Source organism: Salmo salar, chromosome ssa17, assembly GCF_905237065.1.
Source record: "Salmo salar chromosome ssa17, Ssal_v3.1, whole genome shotgun sequence".
Classification (NCBI taxonomy): domain Eukaryota; kingdom Metazoa; phylum Chordata; class Actinopteri; order Salmoniformes; family Salmonidae; genus Salmo; species Salmo salar.
In genome coordinates this window covers 12433603-12456660 of record NC_059458.1, presented here as the reverse complement: position 1 = coordinate 12456660, position 23058 = coordinate 12433603, and the positions used below count along the sequence as shown (strand labels likewise).

Below are 23058 nucleotides of genomic sequence, written 5' to 3'. Positions count from 1 at the left end.
TTGGTATCAGTTGGTCGCTCAATATGTCTCTGGAATTTTGTTGTGTGCTGTTGTGAAACATGTTGTGCAAATGCCCTCCTTATATATCATTAGGTAAAACGTTAGATTATCTTTATTACACACTACAGACACTGTTTCGATTCCAGGCTGTATCACAACCGGCCGTGATTGGGATATCCATATGGTGGCGCACAATTGTCCCAGAGTTGTCCTGGTTAGGGTTTGGCCGGTGTAGGCCGTCATTGTAAATAAGAATTTGTTCTTAACTGACTTGCCTAGTAGTGGCGGTTCTAGACCATTTCAACTGGGGGGGGCAAGCTGGGGCCAGTTGTACTGTACAGTTACATTAGACGTTATTGTTGTCATATCATTTTCTTCACTGCATTGCAGGCATTAGTAGGCAAAAGACCATGTTCATAATCATTAGTGTTCCGCGTTGCCACTGTATAATAATAGTAGATGTAATAGCAAAAGTTAGTTATGTAAAAATTAATTCATACTCCACATTTAGCGGCGCCACAAGGGGGTCCAAAATTGTAGTCACAGGGGCACTGCCCCCCTCCCCCCCCCCAGAACCACTCCTGTTGCCTAGTTAAATAAAGGTTACATTTTTAAAAAGTCACAATTTACCTACAATGCGTCATGGATTTGACGCTCTCCAACACGGCCAAAATAATTAAATTCATATTTTCGACATGCTACCTCTATCTAATTATATAGGTATTTGTGGAGTACTTTACATCTACTGGTGTATTTCATGGTTGTCATTTTTGTGCGTTTTGACTTTGAGGCCCATAAAAAAAAAGAGCGTTGATCCACGTTCTCTCAACTGAGCCACACTCCCATTACTACATGCATAAATATAAACCTTAGCTACATCGATAACAACGGAGTGGTAGTTTTTGATACTGTTCATTTTCATTATACTCCCAATTGTGAAGTGTGTACATAACATGAACACCCTTTTCTGATGATCTGCATCCTACATATTGAGCAACTAAAGTTTGAGTTGATCACAGAGTGAAACAAGGAGTTAGACTTTAATTTTATTTAAACAATTATCTGTTTTTATTCATAGGCATTGAAGTTAATGTATGACAATAGGACCAGGTAGGAGGAGTGTTCCACTGCACCAATAAGCACTTAAATATTTGTCTGTTTAGTGCCCAGTTTTAAAAAAGCAGCTCAGTCCATCCAGATCCCCTCTGTAGCATTACTCATTAACCAGTCCAGCCAACTGTATTTGTTTGTTTTGGGGGAGGATGATGTGATGCAACCATAGACAGGTGTTCATTAATTGATGTTAGTTAATCCTTCAACAGTTGGCTAGAACACAGTCCCTAGCACAGAAAAGGTTTCAGAAACACTGGGCTGGATCTCACAGCCTATAGCCTCAGTGGTTGCATCTTCAGCATAACAAGACCAAAGCAGTAGGATACATCTTGTATAAAAACAAACTAGTTGACCTGTCAATGTGGATAATAAGAATCGGCCTGCTTGACTGCTACTTAGATCAATGCTGACTGCTGAGGATGTTTGACCATTATAGACTGTTTAATCCTTTGGATCAAAGGTCACAGAGGCTATAATAGAGTCACGACTGCCATAGCTAATAATAACCAACATGAAGCTCTTTGATTCAGATTTAAGAAATCCTATTGGTGATGGTGCATATTTTGTGTACTATTTAGGAAACAGTGTTACTGGTAGCAAACTGTTCAGAAACTCTGCATAGCATAAATACAAGAGATGAATACACAATGAATGCAATATGATAATGCAGTGGTGGGTCTAGATCTGTGCACCACTTCACATTTCTATCATAATTATTGAAATTGCCATCTCTGATCCTGAGATATCATCCAATAGGACTTAGCCAAGTGTTTACTGTGGCTGTGGTGAGAAAGCAGAGGTAACAGCTAGAGTGGAGAGTTCACAAGCTATCCGTCTGTCAGCCTGGACACTTCCTTTGATCATACTGGATTTATTCCTTCACCCTTCGCATCTGGTGCTCCAGTATTTAAGTCTAACCTATGGTGAATCAGGGATTTGTGTCTGTGAATGTTGCATGTGAGGCTGGCACCATCCGCACCAGGTCCTGGTAAATATTAGACTAGAGCAGCCTGGGAATCACTGCCAGCTGCCCTAGATAAGAGGACAATAGAGCAAGTTAATAATTCAACCAGCGTTACAGATGGACAGACTGCTTAAATGTCCCGTTTGGGAATGAAGAGAGACTGGATGGGTTGGTGTGTGCTCGTGGAGCAGAGAGAAAGGGGGAATAAACTTATGCCTTAAATTGATCTGATTCCTTGTCTCGGATTACCCGACTCTGTGATTATTACGCATCATGGCTAAGCTGGTGGAGTGTGTGCCCAACTTCTCAGAGTGCCGGAACAAAAAGGTGAGTAGGCATGGGAGATACAGAAAGTGGATTACCTGTTGGCACAGCAGAAGGAAGCTGTTAGTAGTAGTCTGTGGTGTGATTAACACAATACACATGATAGCTTTATATTGGTCATGTAAGAAGACTTTCTGTCTGAAACATCGATCTTGATTACCAATGACATTTTTATTTTACATTTTTCTATATTTACATATTTATATTTATGAATCAAGGGGGCTCATGGAGACTGTGAATACCTAAGCAAACAAACAAGCCAATTCCAAACAATTTTACATTATAATCTCAATCTTGAATATGATCTCGAGATACCAACAAAATGTTTTCTGAAAATGTTTTAAGAGTCAATGTGACTTGCTTCCAGGTGATTGATGCCATAGCAGAGGCCATTTCCAGCACGGAGGGATGCAGTCTTCTCGACGTGGACCCTGGATCCTCCACCAACCGTACAGTCTACACCTTCGTAGGCTCGCCACAGGCTGTGGTGGAGGGTGCATTGAACGCTGCACGCACTGCCTTCCCACTCATTGATATGACCAAACACTCAGGTAGGAGATAGAGAGTAAGAGCTAAAAAGAGAGACAGAAACTGCTGACCTCTCACATGACTTAGTCAAACAATTACACTACCCTTCAAAGTTTGGGGTCACTTAGAAATGTCCTTGTTTTTGAAAGAAAAGCACATTTTTTGTCAGTTAAAAAATAACATCAAATTGATCCAAAATACAGTGTAGACATTGTTAATGTTGTAAATGACTACTGTAGCTGGAAACGGCAGATTTTTTATGGAATATCTACATAAGCGTACCGAGGCCCATTATCAGCAACCATCACTCCTGTGTTCCAATGGCAGGTTGTGTTAGCTAGTTTTTCACTAATTGATCATTAGAAAACCCTTTTACAATTATGTTAGCACAGCTGAAAACTGTTGTACTGATTAAAGAAGCAATACAACTGGCCTTCTTTAGACTAGTTGCGTATCTGGAGCATCAGCATTTGTGAGTTCAATTACAAGCTCAAAATGGTCAGAAACAAAGAACTTTCTTCTGAAACTCGCAAAACAACAGTCTCAACTTCAAGTATGAAGAGGCAACTCCGAGATGCTGGCCTTTGTCACGCCCTGACCAGGTGAACTCGGGTATTTTGGGTCAGGGTGTGTCATGTTGGGTATTTTTCCTTGGTTTGTTTTCTATGTTGGCGTTATAGCCTTGTGTTAGCTCTAGGTGTTTATTTCTATGTTGGGTTCTGTCGATTCCCAATCAGAGACAGCTGTCGCTAGTTGTCTCTGATTGGGATCACATTTAAGTTCCTTTTTCCCCCACGTTGTTTGTGGGGTGTTGTCTCTTTGTTTTGAGCAGTTAACGTATCGGCATTTTCTTGGTTTTGTGTACGTGTTTATTTCAGTGTTAAGAATAAACATGTGTTCGCTCCCAGCTGCGCTTTGGTCCTCTTCCTCATCACCCGACGACGAACGTTACAGCCTTCTAGGCAGAGTTCTTCTGTCCAGTGTCTGTGTTATTTTGCCCATCTTAATCTTTTCTTCTTATTGGCCAGTCTGAGATAGGCTTTTTCTTTGCAACTCTGCCTAGAAGGCCAGCATCCCAGAGTCGCCTCTTCGCTGTTGATGTTGAGACTGGTGTTTTGTGGGTACTATTTAATGAAGCTGCCAGTTGAGGACTTGTGAGGCGTTTGTTTCTCAAACTAGACACTCTAATGTACTTGTCCTCTTGATCAGTTGTGCACCGGGGCCTCCCACTCCTCTTTCTATTCTGGTTAGAGCCAGTTTGCGCTGTTCTGTGAAGGGAGTAGTACACAGAGTTATACGAGATCTTCAGTTTCTTGGCAATTTCTCGCATGGAATAGCCTTCATTTCTCACAATAACAATAGACTGACGAGTTTCAGAGTTTCTGGCCATTTTGAGCCTGTAATCGAACCCACAAATGCTGACGCTCCAGACACTCAACTAGTGTGAAGAAGGCCAGTTTTATGGCTTCTTTAATTAGCACAACAGTTTTCAGCTGTGCTAACATAATTGCAGGAGTGTTTTCCAATAATCAATTAGCCTTTTAAAATTATAAACTTGGACTAGCTAACACAACGTGCCATTGGAACACAAGAGTGATGATTGCTGATAATGGGCCTCAGTACGCCTATGTAGATATTCCATAAGAGATCTGCCGTTTCCAGCTACAATAGTCATTTACAACATTAACAATGTCTACACTGTATTTCTGATCAATTTGATGTTATTTTAATGGACAAAAAAATGTGCTTTACTTTCAAAAGCAAGGACATTTCAAAGTGACCCCAAAATTTTGAAGGGTAGTGTATGTTCAAAGGCCATAGTTCAGAAATACCACGACTCCTCTCCACCTCACTTTAAGTGCAAATAAGGGGTGACTCCACCTCACTTTAAGTGCAAATAAGGTGTGGCTAAGTACTGTTGATAAGTTGTTTAGTGGAATAATATGTACGTTTGTTGTAGGGGAGCATCCACGGATGGGAGCCATGGACGTGTGTCCCTTCATCCCTGTCCAGAATGTCACTATGGAGGACTGTGTCAACTGTGCCAACATTTTTGCCCAACACTTAACAGATGTGCTGCATGTACCTGGTAGGTTTTCCTCTCTGACCCATTGACCTATAGTTAATATATTGGCCATTTACTTTGCTGTAGACAAAGCCACAAGGTCAGTTTCAGTGCAGTGCCCGTTGGTTCTGTGTATTCTTTCCCATATGGTATTGCTCTCAAAAAGCCACATACAGGTGAATAAGACACGTTGTCGTTTCTCCATAGTGTATCCCTGTGGCTCAGTTGGTAGAGCATGGTGTTTGCAACGCCAGGATTGTGGGTTCGATTCCCATGGGGGGCCAGTATGGGGGGCCAGTATGGGGGGGGGGGAAATGTATGAATTGAAATGTATGCATTCACTACTGTAAGTCGCTCTGGATAAGAGCGTCTGCTAAATGACTAAAATGTAAATGTAAAAATGTTTATGGAGAAGCAGCGAGGAAAGAGAACAGGAGATCTCTTCCCTCTGTCCGGGCAGGAGAGTATGAGGCCTTGTCTGAGAAAGTGAGTTTGACCTAACTTCATTGTATTCATACACTATGGGCAACATTTCCCTCATTGTAGAAGAGCATAGATAAGCAAAAAATAAGCTAAAAATCAAAGGCAGTACTTTCACTACTTTCAGTTATCTGCTTGCTCTGCCCTCATATACAGTTGAAGTCAGAAGTTTACATACACCTTAGCCAAATACATTTAAACTCAGTTTTTCACAATTCCTGACATGTAATCCTAGTAAAAATCCCTGTCTTAGGTCAGTTAGACTCACCACTTTATTTTAAGAATGTGAAATATCAGAATAATGGTAGACTGAAAGATTTATTTCAGCTTTTATTTCTTTCATCACATTCCCAGTGGGTCAGAAGTTTACATACACTCAATTAGTATTTGGTACCATTGCCTTTAAATTGTTTAACTTGGGTCAAATGCCTTCCACAAGCTTCTCATAATAAGTTGGGTGAATTTTGGCCCATTCCTCCTGACAGAGCTGGTGTAACTGAGTCAGGTTTGTATGCCTCCTTGCTCACACACGCTTTTTCAGTTCTGCCCACACATTTTCTATAGGATTGAGGTCAGGGCTTTCTGATGGCCACTCCAATACCTTGACTTTGTTGTCTTTAATACCTTTTGCCACAACTTTGGAAGTATTCTTGGAGTCATTGTCCATTTGGAAGATGCATTTGCGACCAAGCTTTAACTTCCTGACTGATGTCTTGAGATGTTGCTTCAATATATCCACATCATTTTCTTTCCTCATGACGCGATCTATTTCTGAAGTGCACCAGTCCCTCCTGCAGCAAAGCACCCCCACAACATGATGCTGCCACCCCTGTGCGTCACGGTTGAGATGGTGTTCGTCGGCTTGCAAGCCTCGCCCTTTTTCCTTCAAACATAACGATGGTCATTATGACCAAACAGTTCTATTTTTGTTTCAGCAGACCAGAGGATATTTCTCCAAAAAGTACGATCTTTGTCCCCATGTGCAGTTGCAAACCGTAGTCTGGAATTTTTATGGCGGTTTTGGAGCAGTGGCTTCTTCCTTGCTGAGCGGCCTTTCAGGTTATGTCGATATAGGACTCGTTTTACTGTGGATATAGATACTTTTGTACCTGTTTCCTCCAGCATCTTCACACGGTTCTTTGCTGTTGTTCTGGGATTGATTTTCACTTTTCACACCAAAGTACATTCATCTCTAGGAGACAGAATGCGTCTCCTTCCTGAGCGGTATGACGGCTGCGTGGTCCCATGGTGTTTATACTTGCGTACTATTGTTTGTACAGATGAACGTGGTACCTTCAGGCATTTGGAAATTGCGCCCAAGGATGAACCAGACTTGTGGAGGTCTACCATTTTTCTTCTGAGGTCTTGGCTGATTTCTTTAGATTTTCCCGTTATGTCAAGCAAAGAGGCATTGCGTTTGAAGGTAGGCCTTGAAATACATCCACAGGTACACCTCCAATTGACTCAAATGATGTCAATTAGCTTATCAGAAGCTTCTAAAGCCATGACATCATTATCTGGAATTTTCCAAGCTGTTTAAAGGCACAGTCAACTTAGTGTATGTAAACTTCTGACCCACTGGAATTGTGATACAGTGAATTATAAGTAAAATAATCTGTCTGTAAACAATTGTTGGAAAAATTACTTGTGTCATGCACAAAGTAGATGTTCTAACCGACTTGCTAAAACTATAGTTTGTTAACAAGAAATGTGTGGAGTGGTTGAAAAACGAGTTTTAATGACTCCAACCTAAGTGTATATAAACTTCCGACTTCAACTCTATATCCTCACATTGAAGTGTTTTACAATTTTGTTTTCAAGACAACCAGGGATACACGTGGAACACAAAACAGGTTGACATAAACAGTTGCATTCATGAGTTTTATTGTCAATAAATGTCAATAAAAAATAAGGTCCGCCAGGCAAAAACGTGATAAAAAATTTATTTATAAGACTGCTGTAAGTACAGATTGTTTGCTCAGTGGGAAATTAATAATTAGTCAGTGACAACTATGTGGAGTTTGGTGTTTGTGACAGCAACTATGTGAGCTTATTACAGTATTATACACAATGTGCAATAATTGTGTATGATTTTCTATGTAGGAGATCCCTTACCTTTCTAATGACTCTTGTGTGGCTTGTGAGCGTCATAGAGCAATGCCCATGAGAGTCTTAGCTTTTCATACTGGGGTCATAATAGTTTGTAGCTCAAACTGTTCAGACTTTACAGATGTTTTTGTTAGAATAACCATTTTCTGGGTCCGCCTTTGTCTCATTAACACTGCTCAACCCCCAGGCTAATGGTTCAACCCCCAGGCTAATGTTTGGTATCGGCTGATGCAGAAGAAATAGACGAATCCAATGTAAAAAAACTAAGTCTGTAGCACAAACACACAATGATTAAGAGGGGTTGGAAGCACTAAATGATGCCGATGTGTCTATTGTCCTCAGTTGAAGAGGACAGAGTGGGCTCCTGACTATGGCCCTGCCACCTTCGTGGCCTCCTGGGGAGCTACAGTAGCAGGGGCTCGCAAATTCCTTGTTGCCTACAACATAAACCTCCTCAGCACCAAGGAACAAGCCCATCGGATCGCACTAGATATCCGGGAAAAAGGCAGAAGCAAAGACCAGGTAGGGTAGGCTCGCTACTGTACATCTTGACCGCCCAATGTCAGAGATGAATGACACACAGCTACTTTGGCTTTGGAAGAGATTCCTCTCATTTTTACAAGACACTATTGTTTTCCTCTTCTTTATATCTGACGATGAACTAATAAAGGTCTATTTTTGAGTCATATGCCTTGTCTGCTTCCAAAGAGAGTAACATGATTGATTTGTATTGTAGCCGGGTCTGATGAAGAAGGTGCAGGGAATGGGATGGTACCTGGAAGAGGCGAACATAGCCCAGGTGTCCACCAACATCCTGGACTTTGAGCTGACGCCCGTCCACACTGTTTACGAAGAGATCTGCAGTGCGGCCAAGGTAAGGAGCTACCACAACCACAACACCAACAACCGCAGCTGAAAACAGTACAGCATTATTGTACAAAACCCTCTCACTGATCTGGTGGTTTGAACCAGTGACATAAGGGTAGCTAATAATGCCAATAAGTTGAGCCAATTTGACACCTCTCCTTCCTTCCTCTTCTCCCCAGGACCTGAACCTGCCAGTGGTGGGCTCTCAGATTGTAGGCCTCATGCCTCTGAGAGCCGTGCTGGACTGTGCTGACTTCTACATCCAGAGAGACAGGCTCTTCATTGTGGAGGAGGAGCACAAAGTCCGTCTGGTCATCAGTAAACTTGGGCTTGATTCACTTGGGCCTTTCGTCCCCAAAGAGAGAATCATAGAGTGAGTACCAATGAGTGCCCTATGGGACTTTTCCATTCTAGTCATTCAAATCTATTTCTATGGTTGTGACTCTAGGTACATGGTGGAGAGGACTGAGGAGGACAAGCGTTTGGTGTCTCTGTCTCTGCAGCAGTTTGTCCGCAGTGTGGGAGCCAGAACCGCTGCTCCAGGAGGAGGGTCAGTCTCTGCTGCCATCGCTGCAATGGTACAACCATCTTTAATATCATGTAGATGACTATATTCCCCGTATGACCTTTCCCAGCACATACAGTGAGGGAAAAAAGTATTTGATCCCCTGATGGTTTTGTACATTTGCCCACTGACAAAGAAATGATCAGCCTATAATTTTAATGGTAGGTTTATTTGAACAGTGAGAGACAGAATAACAACAAAAAAATCCAGAAAAACACATGTCAAAAATGTTATAAATTGATTTGCATTTTAATGAGGGAAATAAGTATTTGACCCCTCTGCAAAACATGACTTAGTACTTGGTGGCAAAACCCTTGTTGGCAATCACAGAGGTCAGACGTTTCTTGTAGTTGGCCACCAGGTTTGCACACATCTCAGGAGGGATTTTGTCCCACTCCTCTTTGCAGATCTTCTCCAAGTCATTAAGGTTTCGAGGCTGACGTTTGGCAACTCGAACCTTCAGCTCCCTCCACAGATTTTCTATGGGATTAAGATCTGGAGACTGGCTAGGCCACTGCAGGACCTTCATGTGCTTCTTCTTGAGCCACTCCTTTGTTGCCTTGGCCGTGTGTTTTGGGTCATTGTCATGCTGGAATACCCATCCACGACCCATTTTCAATGCCCTGGCTGAGGGAAGGAGGTTCTCACCCAAGATTTGACTGTACATGGCCCCGTCCATTGTCCCTTTGATGCGGTGAAGTTGTCCTGTCCCCTTAGCAGAAAAACACCCCCAAAGCATAATGTTTCCACCTCCATGTTTGACGGTGGGGATGGTGTTCTTGGGGTCATAGGCAGCATTCCTCCTCCTCCAAACACGGCGAATTGAGTTGATGCCAAAGAGCTCCATTTTGGTCTCATCTGACCACAACACTTTCACCCAGTTGTCCTCTGAATCATTCAGATGTTCATTGGCAAACTTCAGACGGTGCTTTCTTGAGCAGGGGGACCTTGCGGGCGCTGCAGGATTTCAGTCCTTCACGGTGTAGTGTGTTACCAATTGTTTTCTTGGTGACTATGGTCCAAGCTGCCTTGAGATCATTGACAAGATCCTCCCGTGTGGTTCGGGCTGATTCCTCACCTTTCTCATGATCATTGCAACTCCACGAGGTGAGATCTTGCATGGAGCCCCAGGCCGAGGGAGATTGACAGTTCTTTTGTGTTTCTTCCATTTGCAAATAATCACACCAACTGTTGTAATCTTCTCACCAAGCTGCTTGGCGATGGTCTTGTAGCCCATTCCAGCCTTGTGTAGGTCTACAATCCTGTCCCTGACATCCTTGGAGAGCTCTTTGGTCTTGGCCATGGTGGAGAGTTTGGAATCTGATTGTTGATTGCTTCTGTGGACAGGTGTCTTTTATACAGGTAACAAACTGTCACGTCCTGACCAGCAGAGGGCGTAATTGTATTAGTTTTGGTCAGGACGTGGCAGAAGTTTTGTGTTATGTGTTAGTTAATTGGGATTGGACTCCCAATTGAAGGCAGGTGTGTTGAGTTGCCTTTGATTGGGAGTCCTATATAGTAGTGTGTGTTTTTCTTTGGGGTTGTGGGTAATTGTTTCTGTTCAGTGTGTTATGCTGTCAGTACTGTTGAGCTGTCAGTATTTTCTTGTTTTGTAGAGTTCCAGTGATCTTTTTTTGAATTAAATGATGCTGAACACTAACTCTGCTGCATTTTGGTCCACTTCTTCTCTCCATGACGACAGTTCTGACACAAACTGAGATTAGGAGCACTCCCTTTAAGAGTGTGTTCCTAATCTCAGCTCGTTACCTGTATAAAAGACACCTGAGAGCCAGAAATCTTTCTGATTGAGAGGGGGTCAAATACTTATTTCCCTCATTAAAATGCAAATCAATTTATAAAATTTTTGACATGCGTTTTCTGGATTTTTTGTCGTTATTCTGTCTCTCACTGTTCAAATAAACCTACCATTAAAATGATAGACTGATCATTTCTTTGTCAGTGGGCAAATGCACAAAATCAGCAGGGGATCAAATACTTTTTTTCCTCACTGTATGAATAAACCAATATAAAGTATGTACAATACAAGGAGGAAGGAGTCAAGGGTGTGTGTGTGTGTGTGTGTGTGTGCATTTCAGGGGGCTGCTCTGGGAGCCATGGTGGGTCAGATGACCTATGGGAAGAGGCAGTTTGATAGCCTGGACAGCATCATGAGGAGACTCATCCCTCCCTTCCATCAGGCCATGAATGAACTGCTGGTCATGGTGGACGCAGACTCCAAGGCGTTCAGTTGCTATATGGTGAGAGGAAAACATATCATGGTTAAACCAGATTGAAGCCTTCAGTCTGGGTTAACCGGGCTAGGGAAAACAGGAACTATACCGGGAAAAACTAGACTGAAATCCTAACTGAATATTTTTAACTATTGTTTCACTTTATTCCATTTCAGAGCATTTTCAGATTGGATTCCAGGCTAAGAAAAAAAGATTTAGCTAAACTTATGCTTTGAATTTTATTTAGAAAAAATAAATGTTTTATTGTCACATACACCGGATAGATGCAGTGAAATGTGTTGTTTTACAGGGTCAGCCATAGTAGTACGGAGCCCCTGGAACAAATTAGGGTTAAGTGCCCTTGCTCAAGGGCACATCGTCAGATTTTTCACCTTGTCGGCTCGGGCATTCGAACCAGCGACCTTTCGAATACTGCCCTAACGCGCTAACTGCTGGGCTACCTGCCGCTCGATGCGACACAACCTGATGCGACCATGCCCAACCTTTTAGCTAAGCAGAATGTCATACAAAATATGATGAATATTTCTTCTGATGATAAAAGTTCAGGTGAAGAACGAGTGATAAAAACTGTTTTTGTTTCTTGTAAATGCTTACTTTGAAGGTTCGAACCAAGGTATGGTCTTGATGTTTGCTGTCTTGTGGCTTTGCTATGAAAATGTCGTGGAATGTAATCTTTTAGTGGAAAAGGAGTGTTGATATAACCTTCAGGGAACAAAGAAGAGTTTAGTACAACTATCTAAATCTTTTTGACTCTGTCAATGAACCTGTCAATGAATTACTTCCATCTAACATACTAGTCATAGTTTGTTGCATTTTCACCACAAGGTGTGGTGGTGCTATTGTTGAATTTTGTTGAAAGCTGATGGTATTACACTACGTGTTTAATTGATGTTGTGAGAATGAATGTGGCTTGTATAGGCTTTGCTGACACTGTATGCAGTTCTCTTTCACTCCTGTTTTAAAGGTTTAACTTTCTCGTTTTCAGGCTGCATTGAAGATGCCAAGAAACACAACAGATGAAGTTAAAAGGTGATTGCCATGCTGCAATATATGGCAGTTCTGTCGAATCCAAGATGTCAGAGAAGCATGTCATTAAAGTAGATGTGTAATTACGCACACACACAAACAGCACAGCACGTTGGAACTATTTCAAACCGTCTTTACTTCAGATTGACATCTATGGAAACTCATTACTGTACATTCTCCTGTATCCCGCCCTCACCGGTCTTCACACGTCACCTCGTTTTACCTGGCAAGCAACCTGGCCCATCCCTGTAAACACATAAAGCAGGCTTTCCCAAAGAAGACTGGTTTACTGTAGTTCCTTGACTGTCAGCTCATTTGGTCTAACAGAACGTAAGATGTAGTCATGGTGTAGTCTTGTCATGCTCCAAATCTATCTCACCTCTCTGCTCTTCCTCTTTCCTATACCTTATACCTATCCCCACGCCTAATCCTGCCTCTGCCCCTACCCTGGTCTTGCTTCTGACCTGCCTCTTCCCCTACTCCTGCCTTCCCATTACCCCTACCCCTGTTCCTGCCGCAGGAGGGAAGCTGCCATGCAGGAGGGTCTGAAGCAGGCCGTGGCGGTCCCACTGTCTCTGGCTGAAAGAGTCAACCTGCTGTGGCCTTGTCTAAAGGAAATGGTGATCTACGGAAATGTGGCCTGCAAGTCTGACCTCCAGGTACTGTATGAGAGACGGTTTTACAGTGACTGAAACCATGAACAGAGTCCCTGTCTATGGACTTTGCGTTGCAACTTTGCAAGCATACCTGAGTGACTTCTATGCAGTTGTTTATTTGCTTGAGGGCAGACACCGACATGCATAAATGACTTTGGAACATTTTGTTTTGTGCCTGTCACATGGATAACGCTGGAGAGACGAAGCAGGTACGGGGAGTAAAACATTTAATATAGGATATCACAGATGAGTCCTTCAAAGTGACTGTAAGTTACAATGTAGGTAGGTCTTTCTGACTCCAAAAAGGATTCTGCCTAGGTTACAACGTAGGTCATCTATCAATACAGGGAAATGAATCAAAAACCAGATATTGGGGAGAGCCAGTGGCTTATTACATAGTTATACAATCATGTTTTGTGTTTTGCAGACTCAACAGAGAGCATCAGCTATGCTTACTGAGGCCAGGGAGAGTGCTAATGCAGTCCTGGATACTGCAGAGAGAAAAAAGTGAAGAAGTTACCACATTACCAAAGCATCACCCGCTGCCTGCCTAGGCCTCAAACCAGGCTTTCACAACCATCAATTCTATTACAAATAAACTGGGTTCACATAAATACATGCTTTATCAACTACTCCTGGTGCTCCTTTGCTCTGTTAGGAATTCACTAAATACTTACGTAATGTACTGTATAGCAGCAGCCTACACCAAGCCAGGATGTCACAGTGTTCTTATCCACAGCGACTAACAGGCACAATTAGGGTTAAGTGCCTTGCTCAAGGGCACATCAGCAGATTGTTCACCTACTTAGCTCTGGGATTCAAACCAGCAACCTTTCGGTTACTGGCCTAACCTCTTAACCTCTAGGCTACCTGCCGAGTCCATGGTCCTCCAGAGGGTTGCTACCCCCAGACCACAGAGGCAGTGGAGACTATTGAGGCAGACACAGCCTTGGTGGTAGAGACCACCATGGTCATGGAGAAGGCCATGGGCGTCGCCACAAGAGGCACTGAAGAGTAGGAGTAATACACTTTACTCTCAAAGTGAAATTCAGCCATGATTTTCTGAATTACCTTGACCCAATAACACTCTACATCATTCATGTATTTTGCATTGTAATGTGTATAAACATGCTTTCAATTGTATTTTAATCATCTGTAAAATTGATAATAATCCATTGAAGCAAACTGTTGGGCAAATTAAGTTTTCCTTTGAAGATTTACAAAAATGATGGTAACACAAACAACAAGGAACCTTATCTCATGGTCAAAATATTGTGCGCTACCTGTATTTACTCAGTAGCCATGGAGCTAACATTGACATAACCCACAATCCAAACAATACCCTGAGGGACTTGTTTTGATGGAAACAAAGGCCAGGTTTCATAGCACAGTACACACCCACAATGACAAGTTGATCCTGTTATACAGGTGAGAAGACAAAACTTTATCTCACATTCAATGATAAAGATATGAGAGCCGCCGACTACGTCTGTCCTAGGGGCCAAACATGAAAGATTGGAAGAAAGGAAATCATATTGAGGTAGTTTATTGGTTTGAGGAAAAAGGACATTTAACCATTTCCAAAAAATGTTTTGGTTTGATACAGTTGCATGGTGTTTGGTTTAAACTAGAACTACAGAATTGGCAGACACTTTCGATGGTGACCTCTGCTCTGGCTTGTTGTACAGGGACATAAGCAATTGGTACCACTCGTGATCTGTGCCTCCTTCTAGTTCCATTCTTGGTCATTGTTAGTTAATGCTTCCAGTATTAAAGGCAACTTACTTGTGATTTGATGAATGAATATGATATTGCTATTGAATAACTCATCTCAAGTGTTCAGTGTTGCTTTCATTGGATTTGTATCCCCAGTCCCTGTTGCACAAGAAGCATAATATGTATGAGTGTTTATATTGTTTATCTGTGTAGGTGCAGGTCAACCTAATTATTTTCAGTCTAAACTGTAACTAGGTCACTCAGGAACATTCAATGCTGCCTTGGTAAAACTCCCTACTCCTTGCCGATGACAAGCATACCCATAACATGATGCAGCCATCAACATGCTAGAAAATATGAAGAGTGGTACTCAGTGATGTGGTGTGTTGGATTTGCCCCAAACATAATGCTTTATATTTAGTGTAACGCTTGGATGTCGTGGGTGTGGAGTCAGGCACAGGAGGCAGAAAAATGTTTGGTACAATACTTCTTTAATAAGTACCACAAAAGAGAATATGTCCAAAACAACAGGGCGTAACAAAACCCAAAGTCCAAAACACGATCCACTACACAAACACAGTGAAACTAAACGTAACAAGCCCGCACACAGAACAGGTGGGGAGGCGGGCTTAAATAACACCACTAATTACCTAAATGAACACAGGTGCAACTAATAAAGACAAAACCAACAGAAAAAGGGGATCGGTGGCAGCTAGTAGGCCGGTGACGACGAGCGCCACCCGAACAGGGAGAGGAGCCACCCTCGTTAGGAGTCGTGACATTTAGGACAAAAAGTTCATTTCATTGCAGTTTTACTTTATTGCAAACAGGAATATTTTTTATTCTGTTCAAGCTTCCTTCTTTTGGCTGTCATTTAGATTAGTATAGTAGATTAACTACAATGGTGTTGATCCATCCTCAGTTCTCCTATCACAGCCATTAAATTCTGTTTTAAAATCCCCATTGCCCTCACAATTAAATCCCTGAGCCGTTTCCTTCCTCTCTGAGTTAGGAAGGACTTCTGTATCTTTGTAGTGACTGGGTGTATTGATACGCCATCCAAAGTGTAATAACTTCACTATGCTCAAAGGGATATTCAAATGTCATTTTTTAAAACATATCTACCAATAGGTTGCCCTTCTTTGCAAGGCATTGGAAAACCTCTCTGGTCTTCGTTGTCACGTGTGCTCCCTTTCCGGCCTCTAGGTAACCAGGCTGCTGGTTATGGCACATACCTGTCACCAGCGTTACGTGCATAATGACACTTACCTGGACTCCATCACCTCCTTGATTACCTGCCCTTTATATGTCACTCCCTTTGGTGTCTTCCCCAGTCGTCATTGTTTGTTTCATGTCGGTGCGCTGTTCGTGTTTCTTGTTTTGTTCATTTATTTGTTAAAATGTATTCACTCCCTGAACTTGCTTCCCGACTCTCAGTGTACATCGTTACATTTGTGGTTGAATCTGTTTGATATTCACCTCTCGACTGAAAGACCTTTCAGACACCGACATGAGGTAGTCAGTGAGTCCATGCATCTTATTATGCAAATCTTTACTCCTGACCTTATTTAGGCTTGCCAAAACAAAGGGGTTGAATCCTTATTGACTCAAGACATTTCAGTTTTTAATTTTTAATTAATTTGTAAAAACAATTCCACTTTGAGATTATAGGATAGGGGTGTGTAAACCAGTAACACAAAATATCAATTTAATCAATTTTATATTCAGGCTGTAACACAACAAAATGTGGGAATACCTTCTAAAGGCAATGTAGTTAAGTGCTTTAAGTTTATACATATCACTAAATTAATTCTTCCCAGTTCAGTAAAGTGTAATATATGTGTATTTGTTCTGAAACGTGACTACTGAAGCTCAAGGAGAGTAAAGGATGAAAATGAAATCGGCTTCAGTATAAAACATCTGTAACGGGCGTCGTATAGAGGGGACCAAAACGCAGCGTGTTGAGTGCTCATGATATTTATTAACTCAAAACACTAATAACAAAAGGAAACAATCAACTTCCAGTTCTGTCAGGTACAATGACTAAACAGAATGCAACTGCCCACAAACACAAGTGAAAAAAAAACCCTACTTAAATATGATCTCCAATTAGAGGTAACGAGGACCAGCTGCCTCCAATTGGAGATCAACCCAAACAACCCCAACATAGAAATAGAAAACATAGAAAAACACAAAACAACCCCTGTCACGCCCTGACCTACTCTACTATAGAAAATGACATCTTACTAGTGTCAGGACGTGACATCTTCTGGACTAAAAGATCAGGTCACACATGTCTGTTGGCTCAGTTGCAGTCCAAGTCAGGTGTCATCTACAGAGGATGATAAAAAAGTCAACATGAGCAAAATGTCTTTATGGATGCAAAACTACCACAGGTCAGAGGGACAAAATAAATGCCATCATGATGACATTGGAATGAATGTGCATATTACAAATTCAATCTCAAGGGATTTAAGCATTTTTAGAGGATGTTGCCTACTGGTCAGGAAATGTGGCAGACTACAGACAATCATGCATACATGAGCCTCATGCTGAAAAACACAAAACAGTTGTACTGCACGTAGTACTATAAGATACTACAGTAGGTACGGTTTGCCAGCAGAAGTGATTATTTTGCACAATTGAAACGTCACCCATAGCCTGTTATTACTAGCAAAGACATGCTTATTCGGAGAAAGGGGCACCATTCACAATACCTAAAAGTCTTGAGGTAAAAACTCTCTGAGATCAGACGCCTGAGGCAAGTAGTATGATAAAGAACAATAATGGACGAGAAACGCAAGAGACATATTCGCAAATGATGGCATTGGTTCATCAATTCTCGTTGAAATATTTTTTTTTATTGAACACACACAAGAACGGTGTATAGGTATAAAAGACAAATTTACAGTTCTTATCTATCTAAACATAAGAGAACAGACATTAACCAAAAGACCCAGAGTTCTGGGCACAAAACAAATGTTACAAAACAAGACATACAGAACAAGGACAGGTAGAAAGAAAAAGGGTAGATGTAACCCCTCCACTTATACCCCCCTTTATCCCCCCCCCCCCCCCCCCCCCTTATTCCACCCTATTCCCCTCCCAACTGCTCGGGTGGCGGGGCCAGCACACGCTGCCCAAAGGTAGATTACCATATGACAATTGAGAGTGCGTTAAAAAGTGCAAATTCACAGCGCCGACTGGTCCAAGTAAGAGAGGAAAGGCTGCCAGATTTGATCAAATGTTGATAATTTATTGTTCAGAATATATCTAGTTCTTTGTAAGTGTACAGTGTTTGCCAATTCGCTGAGCCATAATTTGGTAGAGGACGCTTCCCTCCTTTTCCAAAACAACAAGATACATTTTTTTGCCGAAATGAGACTAAGAGATTAATTGTTTTTGGGAGTTGGTTAATCCGTTTAGGGAATCGGACACTCCCAGGATTATCAGAAGCGGGTCTGGGTCTATTGAAGTCTCCAGAACTTCAGAGAGGACCCCAAAAATTCCACACCAATACCCATACAAGTTAGAGCATAGGGCAAAGCAGTGGAGTAGTGTACCCTGCTCCGCCTGACATTTATCACACATAGGGGATGTATCAGGAAATATCCTATGCAGTTTGGTTTTGGAATAGTGTAATCTGTGTAATACCTTGAATTGTATGAGACGATGTCTGGAGTTAATGGAGCAGGTGTGAATATACTCCAAGCTATCTTCCCAGTCTGCCACTGAAATATCAGTCCCTAATTCTTCCTCCCATTTTGCCTTAATGGCATCAGTAGAGGGTGCGCTAGCAGATTGAAAAGCGTCATATATACGAGATATCAGTTTGTCTTAGGTGGGGCATATTTTTATGCATCCGTCAAACATGGAAGGTTTAGCATTCTCAAATTTTGTGATGTGTTTTCTAACATAGTCTCTAATCTGTAGGTATCTGAAAAAGTTACTTCTGGGAAGATTCTAAGTTTCCCTCAGCGATTCAAAGGAAGCAAAGGTCCCTCCTATATATAAATCCCCTATGGTACTTATCCCCAACTCTCCCCATCGCTCAAAGGTGTTATCAAGGTTAGAGGGGGCAAAGGTGGGATTCCTGGCAACAGGAAGCATGAAAGATATTGGTCTAAGCTCAAAGTGGACTTTAATTTGCTTCCAGATTGGGACTGTGCTATGTATAATAGGATTGTTACGGTAAAGTGACATCTCCAGATTGACAGGTGATAAAATCACAGCACCAATAGAGAAGGGGTGACACTCCTCTCGCTCCATACTAAGCCAGCTGGGTGGCGGGTGTGCGTCATCCAGCAAAAACGTAACAGCGCGGAGGTTAGCAGCCCAGTAGTAAAATATAAAATTTGGGAGAGACAATCCTCCTTCCATCTTGGATTTACAGAGGTGTTTTTTTTACCTATCCTGTGTGTTTTATAATCCCAGATGAAAGGATTGATAATAGAGTCCAGTTGTTTATGAAAGGATTTAGGTATGAATATTGGGATGTTCTGGTATAGGTAGAGCAGTTGTGGGAGGAAGACCATTTTAATGGCATTAATTCTTCCGAGCAGAGAAATTGGGAGAGTTCTCCAAAATTGTATGTTTGCCGTGAGTTTTTGCATCAGAGAGGCGAAATTCTCTTTAAATAGTAAGGAGTATTGTTTGGTAACTACAATTCCAAGGTAGGTACATTTTTCTGAAGATAGCTTAACTGGAAGATGTTCTAGCCAGGAGGTGTTTTGCAACCGTATGGGCATTAATTCACTCTTGTTCCAATTTATTCTGTATCCCGAGAAGGTACCAAACAAATTAATCACCTCAAGAATAGCTGGAATACTATCTTGGGGTTCTGTTACATAGAGGAGAATGTCATCTGCGTATAGGGAAATCTTATTTAGAGTATCTTTAGTGTTATAGCCAGTGTATTGCTGCATGAGATCTGATCGCCTGAGCGAGAGGTTCAATAATTAGGGCGAAGAGCATAGGCTACAGCGCACAACCCTGCCTTGTCCCTCTGTAAAGGTTAAATCGGGGCGACAATGATTGGTTAGTGAGTATTCTCGCACAGGGGTTCCTATATAAAAGCTGGATCCAATTTATGAACCCATCTCCAATATTAAATTTCTGTAGGACCTTGAATAGATAGGGCCACTCAACTTGGTCAAAGGCCTTTTCGGCATCAAGAGATATAACGGCAAGGTCCATGTTAGGTGACCTCTGAGAATACATAATGTTGAATAGGCTCCTGAGATTAAAGAATGAGTTTCTGTTAGGGATAAAGCCGGTCTGGTCTGAATGGACCAATTTGCCAATTAAAGTGCTAAGCCTGTTAGCCAAAGTTTTTGCTAAAATCTTTTGGTCTGTATTAAGGAGGGATATTGCTCTGTATGACCCTACCTCTTCCGGATCCTTACCCTTCTTATGTATAACTGTAATAAACGCCTCATCCAAAGTGGATGGGAGAGCTCCATCCTCATTGGCCTGAACCAACATTTTGTGTAGGTAGGGAGAGAGCATGTTGCTGAATGTTTTATAGAATTCACCAGGGTATTCAGCTGGGCCCGGGGTCTTGCCACTCTTTAGAGATTTTATTGTTTCTCTAATTTCTTCAAGAGATATTTCCTTATTCAGGAGTTAGAGTCTTCCTGGTTCAGGGCAGGAAGATTACAGTCCTCCAAAAAGTTTTGCCTAATTAAGGGGTTAGGATCCGCTTTAGATGTATATAAAGTCTCATAAAACTGACAGAATCTGTCATTGATGTCTTTGGGGGAAGAGAGTAATTCCCCAGATGCAGATTTAACTTTGTGAATCATTCGGTCACTCACATTTTTTCGAAGTTGTCTGGCGAGTAATTTGTGTGGTTTGTCACCAAACTCAAAATATTTTTGCTTGGCATAGAGAAAAGATTTAGCAATTTTAGCAGAGAGGATCTGATTGTATTTAAATTTTAAAGACATAATTTTTTTATGTTTCTCCCTAGATGGGTGTCTAGCATTCTCCCTATCCAGGAAGTGAATTTGTCCCTCCAGTTCTACCAATTCTCTTCTGTTTTGCCTACTCCTGGCAGTCTGAAAGGAGATGATACAGCCTCTCAAATAAGCCTTCAGCGTTTCCCACAGTAATGCTCTCTGTGTTGTCGTTGTCATTGGTATCAAAGAAAAATGTCATTTGGTCTTTAAGATGTTCACAGAATGTTGGTTCTGTGAGGAACTGAGGATTCAACCTCCAGACCCTCTCGTTTGGTACGATGTCACCCAATCTCAGGGAGAAGGTGAGTGGACTGTGGTCAGAGATTATAATATCATGATATCTCACATTACAGGTATAGGGGAGTAGTTTAGTATCAACCAAAAAGTAGTCAATTCGAGTATAAACATTGTGAACATGAGAGTAAAAGGAGTATTCCCAACCCGTAGGGTTAGAGATCCTCCATATATCAAATAAGTTCTAATTTTTTATGTAGGTATTCAAGAATTCGCTTGAATAGGAGGTAGGGGTTCGTCGGGTAGAGGATCTATCCAAATATTGGTCTAGTACACAGTTAAGGTCCCCTCCAATGACCAGGTTAGTATGGGAGATATCTGGAATCAGGGCAAGGACTCTTTTGAAAAAAGAGGGGTTATCAATGTTTGGCCCATAGATATTTAGTAGAGTTACAGAAGTAGAGTGGATCTCTCCTATTACGATCACATACCGACCCTCTTTTTCCAGGAAGTGAATGTAAGCCTCGCCCTCCTCTCATTTGTAGTTCCTATGGTGGCCTGCATAACATGTAAGTCACTAAAAAGGTAAGAAAGCGCACCAAACCATCACGATCAGCATATGTAGTACCTACACCCGAGCAGTATCCAACCCACCCCTCCCCCCTGCAAGCACCTTTACTCTCCACCCTGTTCCCCTACTTTCCCCAACATTCACCCCTCCCATCAACCCACAATTAACAGGCATACACAAATAGGAGAGGAAAAAATATGAAAATAAAAAAAATAAACACATTGTCTGGCCGATTGCCTTAAAGCACGGCGCGACCTTCGAACAAGAGGTAAAACAAAAATAATATCCCAACTATACGTTCACCTCTCATTATCCTAGAACTTCTACTAACATCTGAACTGAGGAGGCTCCCGCGATTAAAGTGTTCAATTAGCATCTATTAAACCTAAACAGAATAAGTTGCAACTTAAACATATTGTGCACTTAAGCTTCATCTTGGGTCAATCCCGAAGATAAACAAGATATAGCATCACAAGATTATATTGCTAAGCAATGCCGGCCTAAACATAAACCATCAGCAACCGACATAGACAGCAGTACAATTACATATTGTGGGTTAGGAGATGGGAACAAGGATTTTGATAAATTGAACGTACCCCCCAATCAATTTTTTTTTTTTTATAAAAAAAAAATCAAAACAAAAAAAATCAAAAAAATAATAATAATCATTTTAAAAATATATATTTTTTTAATGGTGATCTATATGTATATATGTACATACATACACACACACACACACACATACATACATACATACATACATACATACATACATACATACATACATACATACATACATACATACATACATACATACATACATACATACACACACATACACACATGCGTGTATACATACACACACACACACACGTGTGCATGTATATACACACGCATACCCACATACGTACACACATGCATACACACACACACACACATACATATACATAGACACATACATTTACGCACATACACACACATGTATACACACACATACAAAAAAATATACTTATAAAAATAAATATGTTTAAGTATATACAGATACATACACACACACGCACAAACACACACACACACACACACACACACACACACACACACACATACACTCACATACACTCTTACACACAGCATGCCTAGCTGCTCTTCATTGAGTCCCCTCTTGGTGACAGGGGAGAACTGCCAGCTCAGCACCTCAGACAGCTGACCCCAGGACGCTACAGGAGGGCTCAGGAAGAACTTCAGGTTCTGGGACAGACCAAGGAAACGAGCAAGACAGAAAAGGAGAGCAGTGCGTTTGTGTACTGTCAATTTTTGATCTGATTTAGACTGGCTAATGGGTGGGCCTTCTGAACAGGTCTCTCTTGCAATGAGATTTGATCTCAATGCAAATAAATAAAGTATAAATAAAGGTTAAATTGAATGAATTTACTCTACCTTGGGCTCGCTGGTCAGCATGTTGTACCATAGGATGGAGGCCCAGCCACGGGGCAGCTGGCTGCTGTTAGAGATGACCACGATGGGCAGGGAGATGGTATAAGAAGGACCAGAGGCCAGAGAAAGTCAAAGTAAAATTAAATAAGGTCAGAGTGCTGTTGGATCTCATGAAAATGGGAGTGTAGACCTTC

General features: G+C 41.6%; 1 protein-coding gene across 1 annotated transcript; it reads left to right on the top strand.

Moving 5' to 3' along the window:
- The first annotated feature begins 335 nt into the window (after positions 1 to 335).
- LOC106575213 (formimidoyltransferase-cyclodeaminase) lies at positions 336 to 14778 on the top strand. Its single transcript, XM_014151573.2, has 13 exons — positions 336 to 2404; positions 2769 to 2952; positions 4890 to 5018; positions 5202 to 5207; positions 5398 to 5480; positions 7926 to 8105; positions 8320 to 8457; positions 8630 to 8823; positions 8899 to 9028; positions 11112 to 11273; positions 12253 to 12296; positions 12814 to 12952; positions 13377 to 14778. Exons 1-13 carry the CDS (start codon positions 2351 to 2353, stop codon positions 13458 to 13460), a joined length of 1527 nt encoding a protein of 508 aa, XP_014007048.1. The 5' UTR covers positions 336 to 2350; the 3' UTR covers positions 13461 to 14778.
- The last annotated feature ends 8280 nt before the right edge of the window (positions 14779 to 23058 follow it).